At 38.7% G+C, this 11,397-nt stretch overlaps 1 protein-coding gene across 1 annotated transcript; it reads left to right on the top strand.

The window, feature by feature from the left end:
- The first annotated feature begins 2,222 nt into the window (after window positions 1–2,222).
- LOC125220117 (receptor-like protein 2) lies at window positions 2,223–4,139 on the top strand. The gene has a single exon (XM_048122256.1). It carries the CDS (start codon window positions 2,499–2,501, stop codon window positions 4,023–4,025), a length of 1,527 nt encoding a protein of 508 aa, XP_047978213.1. The 5' UTR covers window positions 2,223–2,498; the 3' UTR covers window positions 4,026–4,139.
- The last annotated feature ends 7,258 nt before the right edge of the window (window positions 4,140–11,397 follow it).

Below are 11,397 nucleotides of genomic sequence, written 5' to 3'. Positions count from 1 at the left end.
TGGGGATAGTTTGTGTACTGCAGCTCAAAGTTAAGAGTATACTTCAAGTATCTCAAAACCCTACGCAGAGCTTTCCAATGTTCCTTGCTTGGGTTGCTCGTAAATCGGCTCAGCTTATTCACCGTACACGCAAGATCTGGTCGGGTGCAGTTTGTGATAAACATCAAACTCCCTATGATCCTTGCATATTCTTCTTGAGCTACAGGCTCACCCGTGTGCTTACTCAAATGCACGTTGGGTTCCAATGGAGTCTTAGCTGGCTCACAGTCAAAGGAGTGAAACTTTTTAAGCACTTTCTCAATGTAATGAGATTGTGTCAAAGCTATTCCCTCAGGATTCCTTTTAATCTTGATTCCGAGAATCACATCAGCTAGACCCATATCTTTCATGTCGAAATTTCTATTCAACATATTTTTGGTCTCGTTGATAATGGCACTATTGCTGCCCATAATCAATATATCATCCACATAAAGACACACAATAACGAAGCCATTATTTGTGTTCTTAATGTAAACACACTTATCACACTCGTTGATAGTGAACCCATTTGACAACATTACATTGTCAAACTTCAAGTGCCATTGCAAAGGCGCTTGTTTTAATCCATATAGAGACCTCACTAGTTTGCATACCTTCCTTTCTTGGCCAGGTACTACAAACCCTTCAGGTTGCTCCATATAAATTTCTTCTTCCAATTCACCATTTAGAAATGCAGTTTTCACATCCATTTGGTAAATTTCAAGATTGTGCAAAGCAGCAATCGCAAGAAGCACCCGAATGGAAGTGATTCTCGTAATGGGTGAATACGTGTCGAAGAAGTCATATCCTTCTTGCTGCTTAAAGCCTTTTACAACTAGGCGAGCTTTGTACTTTTCAATAGTACCATCAGTTTTATATTTCCTTCTCAGGATCCACTTGCACCCACATCCATGCTCTTCCGCAAGGACATGCTCAAGGATCTCACCATTCCATTATTTAATTTAAAGAAAAACATTTCCACAATATTAAAATATATTAAAAATACCCCGATAACTATTACAAATTAAAATAAATTAAAAATTACATAATTAAAATCTTAAAAATTTAAAATTCATAATTGAATTCTTAAAATTTAAAAAAAAAACACTATGAATGTGTGTATTTATAGATGTTTTTGGGATAAAAAAATAAAAAAAATTCAAAAAAAAGGTAATAAACCGCTATATTTTTTGGGAATCCAATTTTTTTTTTATTTTTGGTATTATTTTCGATTTAAAGAGAAAAGAAAGGAAAATCTAACGGATATACCGTTGGTAAATAGAATTGCGCCACGTCAGTGTGCTCGTTGGCACGGACGTGCTCGATGCATCGAGCAGCACCGTGCCAGCGGATTGAGCGCAGCGGCGAGCAGTGGGACACCGCGCCAGCAGCACGGACGGCGTCCGTGCCAGCGAGCACCGCTACGGATGATCATACAACTTTATGTATTTGATTATTCAAATACTCCTAATCTCGGAGTATTTCTCAAAGGCCGTGGACCACATAAGTAAAGTATAGCTTCACGCGCTCCACATGAATTGACTATACGAAGTGTCGAAGTCTGCATTTGATTTGATTTTTTTTTTTGTAGACCCAGTTATTCTTCATGTTTTGTTCCAAATAAGAGTCCAATTTTTCTTCTTTCTATATTTGACGCGTGATATTGATATATGCCATTTGCAGTAATACACGCAATAGAATTCAAGAAAAATGAAATTATTCAAATCAATGTCACATTGATGCATAGAAAACTTCCATAAAAATGAAACCATCCAAATCCATATCTCCATGGGTGGACGGTGGACCCGACCTATCCCATTTTCCACTGCAAGAAAGAATCATGATTTTCCATCTCTCTCTCATATAAATGATAGTGAATGACGGGAAAATAATGGAGGTTAATCAAATGGCCAAACCTATGCTACTCCTGACCCTGTCTCTCAATTTGTTTCTCCTCTCAATAAATGATGTACTAAGTTGCAACAAACAAGAACAAGATTCCTTACTAACATTCATCTCTTCCCACACTCCTCCCCTCAGCCTCAACCTCAACTGGTCTCCCTCCACCAATTGTTGCCATTGGCAAGGCATAGCCTGCACATCCCGCAACGGTGCCCCTCGTGTCACACATCTTTGGCTGCCGGAAAAAAATCTCTCAGCCACTTCCCTCACTCTACCAAGCCTTCCTTTCCTAGCCCACATAAACCTCTCCCACAACCATCTCTCCGGCCTCCTCCACGCTCTCCCTCCTCGCCTTGAGCTTCAACTCCCTCTTTGGCCCACTCATCCGCACTTTCCCCATCACCATCCACACTCTAGACCTCTCAAGCAATCGCTTCAATGGCTCCTTTGATCCCTCATTTCTTCTCCCTCAACCATCCAATTTACTCATCTTCAACATCAGCAACAATAGTTTCACCTCCTCCAATCCTTCATCTATTTGCAACATCTCCCCACTCATCAAAATCTTGGATTTCTCCATGAATAAATTAATTGGTCCATTATCTCCTTCCCTCACCAAATGCTCAAACCTTCAAGTTTTCAGAGCAGGCTCCAACTCCCTCTCGGGTCCACTGCCACGCGACCTTTACACCTTGACAAGGCTGCGAGAAATCTCCCTACATAACAACCAACTTTCTGGGCCAATCAACAAGGCCATTGTGAACCTTTCAAACCTCATTATCTTAGAGCTCCATGTTAACCAACTGAGCGGTGAGATTCCTCAAAACATAGGGCTGCTTTCCAAATTAGAGAAGCTGCAACTCCACTCCAACAACCTCAATGGCACCTTTCCATCTTCTCTAACAAAATGCACCAACCTCACCACTCTTCTCCTTCGCAACAACCTCCTCAACGGCCAAATCTCCACTCTCAATTTCTCCAAACTCCAACGCTTACAAGCCATTGATCTCGGAAACAACACCTTCTCTGGTAACATCCCGGATACCCTATGCTTGTGTAAGTCCATAACAGCAATCCGGCTCGCCTTCAACAAGCTCAGGGGCGAAGTCCCTCCTTGTATGGCCTCTCTCAAATCTCTCACACACATCTCCCTTTCGTACAACCACCTGTCCAACGTTGTGGGAGCCCTGAACACACTCAAACTTTGCCAGAATCTGGGAGTCCTCTTCCTCACCAGATGCTTCCACGACGAGAGAATACCCAACATCGACAGCGACAACCTGCACACCTTCAAGAATCTGCAGATTCTGACTCTGGCAGGTTGCAAACTCAAAGGCCAAATCCCAACTTGGATTTCCAAACTGAAAAAGCTCAAAGTTCTAAACCTCTCATTCAACAAAATCTCGGGCCCAATTCCAGCTTGGGTAGGATCAATGCCAAGCTTGTACGTCCTCAACTTAACTCAAAACTCACTCACGGGAGAGATCCCACATGAGATAACGCGGCTGCCGGCGCTGATCTCCGACAACAGGAGCACAGACTTGAGCCATCTCGCGTTGCCATTCCTATATGACAGTCTCCAATACAACCGACTCTTCAACCTTCCGCGCAGCCTGAAGCTCGGGAACAATAGCCTCAGCGGCAGAATTCCAACAGAAATTGGGCAGCTGAAGCTCCTCCAAGTATTGGAACTGAGCAACAACAATTTGAGAGGCAGCATTCCTGAGCAGCTGTCGAATCTGACAAATTTGGAGAAACTGGACATGTCAGGGAATGATCTGACGGGAGAGATTCCGAAATCGCTGACGAAGCTGCATTTCCTGTCAGCATTCAGCGTGGCGGATAATGATCTGGAAGGGGAGATTCCGAAGGGAGGTCAGTTTGAGACTTTTGGAATTGGCGCGTTTGAAGGGAACACTAAACTGTGCGGTGAGGTGATACACAGGAGCTGCGGCGCGGTTGTTGTGATAAACAGGGCTAGGCCCGATGAAGAATATGTTGGCGGGAATAGGAGTATTTGGTATTATATGCAATTCCCTCTTGGATTGGGATACTTTGTTGGATTAGTTGCAGGTACTACTCTACTCTTCTTCAAGAGTTGGTAGTCGATTATAATAGTATGTGTTTATTCAATTTCATCCTCATCACAACCATTCTTTTTTGGTTGGGTTGGAAATAATACACACAATCACAAAAATTAATAATTGCGGATTTTTTTTCTCAAAGTAGTTGCATGCAAGAATTAAATATTAAAAATTTAGTGTTAATTAAAAAATTTTAATTTTTAATATTACAAAAATAATCAAATCAAAATCAAAATTAATTTTGCTACAAATTATTTTAATAATTAAATTTATAATTTTAATTTTTATAATTAATATATTTAAGAATTTCATAGTAATATTTTTTATTTTAACTTTTACTTTCTAAAACTTTTGGAGAAGGAGAGAGAAAGAAGATCCGACATAAAGTGATTGAAAAAATGGAGTGAATAATATCATTTTAGGTACTCAAACTATAAACAAAATATTATATTTTGTACTAGAGAGAGAAATAAAGAAAATATCAAATCCACTACCTAGATATGAAAGTCCATAAATTCCCTTCATGCGTTGGGGGCATTTTTGGTGCAAAATTGTGATAAATGGTGAAAAAATATAAATAATGTAATTACACCTTAGTTCAGAGACTACCTACGATATTTTTTAAGTTTAGGGACCATCTGTCGTGCAAAACGCATAGTTTAGAGACCATTAGATAAATAGTGAAAAAATGGGAGGAATGCATTTTAATCCAATTTAGGCTTTAGTAGTTCTAGTGTTGGTTATAATAAATGAACATTTGAATGGTAAAATTATTATTCTCTCTGTCTGAAAAGAATATGTTATTTGGATTCAGCATGAGTTTTAATATAAAATTGATAAAGTAAGAAAGAGGTAGAGAGCAAAAGTAATTAAAATATTGTTAGTGGAGAATGAGTTTCACCTCATTAGAAAGAAAAGAGTTTCTAAAATTAAAAAGTGCACATTCTTGTGGACGGACTAAAAAAGAAATAGTGCATTTTCTTGTGGAACCGAGAATAGTAATTAAAGCTAAATCCAATGTATTTTCAATTAAATTTTCGATTCCAATTCTTTTTAGTTTTTTAAAATATGTCTAATTTGAAAATTCAAATTTACATAAAACTATATTCTGACTCAATTCAAAATCCAACAAAACCTACAAAATATTTGAATTTTGAGTATTGTACTCACCCCTTGTTATGGCTGATTTATTTTTCTCTGTCTATTTCTATTCGGGTTAAAAGTTTCATATGAGGTGATGACTATTGACTGATGATTAAGGATAATGGGCTTAGCCATATGGCAATAATCAAATATAGTTGCAACCCCAGTTTGTTCTTCCAAATTCACATAGACTGTTTATCATTAAATTAAAAATGTGGAATTGGAATTGGAGTATTTAATTTAAAATCTAATGTTTGGTTTCAAAAAATATTTGATATTACGCGATTTGAATTACATATCAAAGTATATAATTAGAACTCATAATAGACACTTCTTTCTTCTCAGCCTAAGTGAGATGTTTTCCTTTTTGGTACATTTCCATCAAAGTGAGGCGTTTCCTCTTTTGTCAATAATTAACTCACTCATCTCTCCTACTTTATCCTCCTATCTCTCTTACTTTATCAGTTTTCCTACTTTTTTTTTCTTACTTTATTAACTCTCTTACTTTCTTTTTTTCTTATTTTACTATTAAATAATTTAATTAACTAAACACCACTAACTAAATTTCTGTCCCGACGGCCTGAGATCCTCGGTTTGAAAGACTGATGGAACTTAGGTATCACGGTCTCCATGTCAATTTTTGTTTGGAGATTGCTCTCCAACCGGGTCCCGGTTGACGCAAAGCTCCAATGGAGGAAAATCTCCTTAGCGTCGAAATGTCTCTGCTGCTGGGAGAACCCAAACGTCGAAACCTTGACACACCTCTTCGTTCAGGGAGAAGGTCATCAGAAGTCTGGAGGTTCTTTGATAGGTGTTTCAAGGGGCCTCGTCAACCCCTTAGGCATACAGACTCTATTCCGGTCAGAATGGAACTTTGGTCAAAAAGATTGAAACAAACGGCTAAGATGCACTTATCCAGGATTTTGCCCTGCCTCATCCTCTAGTTCACCTGGTCCGAGCGGAATAATTGCAGACACAACGACGCCTGTTTCCGAGCACAAAATATCATTTGGCAAGTGCAATCGCACATTCAAAACCTCGGCACTCTGGGGCTGCTGGGGAACAGAAACTGGTGTGGATGCAACACGAATGCTCTGCTCAGGGCTCGAGCAGAGGATAGGCGAATCCCTTCCCGACCAAGAATTATTAGATGGCTTCCTCCGGAGGTGACTTGGATTAAAATCAACATTAAAGGAGTCTTCACCGCAGCAACCGGGCAAGCGGCAGGAGGAGGCGTGATTCGAGACGCAGACAGACATGTGTTGATGGCTTTCTCGCTACCCATCCAAGAAAAATCTCCTTTGGATGTCGATATGCGGACAATTGTGCAGGGAATTCAGATAGCAAAGCAGTATGGATCCTCCATCTGGGTGGAAATGGAATCAGCTCAAACCTTGGCTATCTTGCATGGGGGGAGCAGGTCCGGCGGAGACCAGACACGACACAGCCAGGATAAGGCTTCTTGGCCGAGATCTCACCCTGAGATTCTCGACAATTCGAAGAGAAGGAAACAAGCCGGCTAGGGAGGTGGCGAAACAGGGGCTCAATGAAAATAGGCTACATTATACATACCATGGACGCAAACTCCTGTCCAAATATCATCAAAGCGATGGCTAGTCTGGAAAGACGCGAGGTCCCTATCCTGCGAAGTGATCCTCCCGAATCCGATTAAGTGTTAGTTTTTGCTTTGTACACAAGAATATGAGGAGGTCCAACCCTTCGATGGTTGGACCGGCTCATACTCTAGTAATAGTCTTTTTCCGGTACGCCACTTTTGGGCGCAACCTAGCACTGTAATTTTCTTGCATTGAAATATAGGGATGAGGGGCCCACGAATCCTCCACCGAAAGGTGTTTTGATGGAAAAAAAAAACTAAATTTCTGTGTCGAAATAGAATGTCTCCATTAGGTCGGGATGGAGGGTGTACGAAATTGAGTACTTTCACACACGACACATACAATACACACACCACACCACACCACACCACATACCCACCCATGTTATATAATTTCTTCAAATTCAATTTCATGTTAATTACTACCTCTGTCCCTGAAAATTTGTCCCATTTTTGCATTTTCGTCCATCCTCCAAAATTTGTCCCATTTCACTTTTACCATTTTTGGTAGTAGACCACATATTCGACTAACCCATTCCTACTCACATTTTATTATAAAACTAATATATAAAAGTAGGACTCACAATCCACTAACTTTTTCAACTCATTTTTCATTACATTTGTTAAAATTCGTGCCGGGTCAAAGTGGGACAAATTTTAGGGGACGAAGGTAATATATTATTTTACCGAACAAATGATTTGGAATTGAATTATAAATACCTCCAAATTCAATTTCATAGATTCTAATTACAATTCAATTCCAATTTTGTATACCAAATAAACCCATAATGTTTAAAAAAAAATCAAAAATTTCCTCCTTACTTTTCCTGTTTACAAGGAAAAACAAATTGTTTAGATAAACAATGTTTTAGTGGGTGGATGAATTATGTTAGTAAAAGTAATTAATCAATTGTAAAGTTGTAATTAAAACAGAAATTAGCACTAAAATAAAAAAAATCGTTCGGAATTTTTTTTAATGTAATTAACAATGCTAATTTGTCTTTCTAAATACATTAGTGTTGGAAAGAGAACATGTGAGTACCAAGTCTGTTGGAAAGAGAATAGTAACATTTATAATGTAGAGTTCCAATGAGTATATCCCAACTTAAATTAGAAGACGCAAATGGAAACGTCTAAAAAAGCACAAGATTAAGTTAATTTGTTTATCATTTAAAAACACTTTCTTTTGCCTCCTAAATTATTGTTATTTTAAAAAAGTTTCAATAATTACGTATCAATTTTTATGTCATTAAAAATTACTCTAAGTCTTTTGTAGTGTAGGGTGTACAAGTATTCCAAATTGCAAGCCAAGTTGACGCAATTATGCTAAGACTCATTAGTTACTATGCTAAACATTAAACAATAAGTTGAAAAGGAATCTCTCAATCTGCATATACGAAATAATAATAATCTACTATATCGCAACTTCCTATAAATTCTAAATTAGTAATAATTCATCGCTACCTAAAATCACGCAATTATGCTAAGACTCATTAGTTACTATGCTAACCATTAAACAATAAGTTGAAAAGGAATCTCTCAATCTGCATATACGAAATAATAATAATCTACTATATCGCAACTTGCTATAAATTCAAAATTAGTAATAATTCATCGCTACCTAAAATCACTCTCACATGACAAAGAAACTTTTACACAGATGTGTAGCAACTCGTGCATCCTATTCCTAATTCACATTTATGAAAATTCTCATTAATTCTTATGTAGTTATGGTTCTCACAATCGAATTTGGTGGATGATGGTTGATAAGTCGTATTCTAAGCCTTGGTTACTGGTCAGTATGTCGTGAAATGCATGTATTATCTGCAAAACAGTTGCTTAAGTGTGCAGGATTATGGGATCCAAGTCAGTAGGAGACAGTTCGGACGTCGCAGGTGAAAAGAGCGCAAGAAGGGTGCAAAACTGACCAGGATGCATGCCAAAGAAAAGGCTCGAGATGGAGAATAACGATAGTTGAAATGATCAATAACAAGGGGCAGAAAAGTCAAATTGCGAAGGAAGTCTACCCTAAAAACAAGGGCAAGCCTCCCTATAAAAGAAGCAACTTGGAGAGAGAGAAAGAACTCGAAGTTCAAAAAAGTCCAACCACTACACTTAGTAGAATTCTCTCTAGAGATCAGTCTTTCAGCATTGTCCAGTTTCTCGTTCCTCGCCACAACTATGGTCACTTGATATCCAGAAGTCTACCGGAGAAGTCGCCATACCACCGTTCCAGCCAGTTCGTCGTAGTAGCATAGCAGTTTCACCGCCCGGAGTGGCAAAAACAATCATTACTCACTTTTTAGTTTAATCTTTACTTGCTTTCTTCGTTGAATCTGTTGCAAACATTCATCTTTGCTGCCTTTTGAAGTACTTGGTGAATATGCAAACGTTTAAGCTATGAAGTTTCTATTTCGTATGTCTCTTTGGTTTGAATTTGCTTCGTTCTGCCTAGGAAAGTTAGATCTAGTTATCGCTTTTATTTTCTAAGTGTTTGCATGTGTTTTCATTTGAGTAGAAGTAATTTGCAGTTTCAGCTGTTCATCTTAAGTTGAGCAATTTAATTAATGGATCTTGAGTTTGAATTTATGAATCTGAGTTTAGTTATGGAGTTTGTGTTCATATTGTTTTCTGTTAATACTTGTTGAAGAAGAAAACATTACAATCTACTTTTGCTTGGACCACTTTTACTTTTGGGTTACTTTTTACTTTTGTCTTTAACTTTTCAGTTGTACCATCCAGACCTGTCAGAAAGCCACCCAGCCACCAAATATGCCATGTTGTCTAAGTTTCCTCATTTAGTAACTGTCTACTTTTCACATGCCTCTGAGATACTTTGTTCCCCATTTCCACGAACACAACCACATGTCGGTCATTTTCACGCCCACTAGTCAATAGAGTACCATCTTTATTTCCCGTCTAGGTAGAATCTCAACCCCAAAAGTGTGGTAGCTAACCAAAACCACCCAGGAATATCACTACAGTTATCCGAACATGTCCATCCTCATGGGATTCGACCCTTACCTCCACTATACTAACCACTAGAAGTGGGTTGAGGAAATTTATTTGATACCAGGTTCCGGTTGTCGTACCAACGACTCAGCTAGTTTGGAATTTTCATCCTGATCAGTTGGATACACACTTGTATTTAACACACTCGACACCGAAAACCTCCACTTTCAATGGTCAGGCTGAGAGCACAGTACATATCAGGTATCTCACAACCTTCAGGTCAAGAGGATTTACTAGATTACAAGACCTAGGAGATCTTAACCGAGAAGATTCAGGTCGTCGGACTCACTCTCAGTCAACTGTCAAAGAAAACCTCAACCCCTACACTTTAAATTAGTATAGAGAAGTAAATGGTCGATCACAGAGAAGGATAGGGCGCGGGTTTGAATCTAAAGGACTTGGGAATATGGGGTTGGCTGCTGCCACACAATTTTGGGTTCTGAACTTTAACTACTAGACTTGAGAAAATGTAGAATTACCTAATCTAACAGCTAGACCTAGAAAACGGAAAAGACAGCGCACACATGCATCATAAAGCAGAGATCAAACAGAGAGTAGAACCCAATAACTGAAACTTACTAGACCTAGTGAATGGATTTCCTAATAACAACTAAGCAAACGAAAGCATGCAGTGGGGACTATTTTCCCAAATCAGAAATAGTACGGATGAAAAGCTGCAGCAACGAAATTCTGACTCTAACTAACAACGATCTTCATCTCTTTCAACAAGATAAGCATAAACATGTAGAAAATAGAGCAATAAACCAGATCGGAACAGAGCATACCAAATCGGATGTCAGAATTTGCGATTAACCGGAAAATAGAGCAGATCTACAACTACTAGACGAAGTAAACGAAAGAACAGAAACTAATTATCATAACCATGCAAAATTCCATCACCCTGTTTCAGATCCAAACGTCGGATGCTTAATCCACTTCGGATCCAAGCAATCCGAATGCAACAACAACGAAATCCATCTCTGTCAACTCCGATTCAACAGATTCACTCTGATCAACAATAATTAAACCACGATTCAACTTCAAACCAACAGATCAAGTGCGAAAAACATCTAAAGCAAATAAACAATAGAGATCAACATAAATCGGAAACCAAAATGAAACATAAACTGCCATAACTGAAATATTCGGTGATTCAACAACAATTCAACAGTCGCCGAGCTTCAAACGTCGAAGTCTCGGCACAAACAACACAAAAATAGAAAATAAATAGCAATTGTTTCTTCGCCTCCGTGAGGACGGTGTTACACAACGAATAAAACTAACAACCGACGAACCCCTTTTGAATTACCCCATTGCGTGCAGTGTGTAGAGAAAAGTGTATGAATAAGTGAGCTAAGAGCTGGAGCGTGAAAATGGTGCAGATGATGTATGATTGCTTTGATACGTGCTCCAGTATTTATAGACGGGGAATTGGCCTTCTAGACTCTTCCTGAATTCTCCATTTTGCCCTTCTCCTTGTTGTCTCCTCCGTCTGGCAAATTGATGCTCTTTTGCTCTCCTTTCTTCTTGATTACTCCGCCTGGCAGATTTTCTTCTTCATTTCCTAAGCCTGGCGAATTTCTCTATACCTGACTTAAAATATGTGTTAGACCCTGGAAATCA

The sequence above is a fragment of the Salvia hispanica genome, chromosome 1 (genome assembly GCF_023119035.1).
Source record: "Salvia hispanica cultivar TCC Black 2014 chromosome 1, UniMelb_Shisp_WGS_1.0, whole genome shotgun sequence".
Lineage (NCBI taxonomy): Eukaryota > Viridiplantae > Streptophyta > Magnoliopsida > Lamiales > Lamiaceae > Salvia > Salvia hispanica.
Note: the sequence above shows the minus strand (reverse complement) of the source record. Positions and strands in the feature narration are given on the sequence as shown.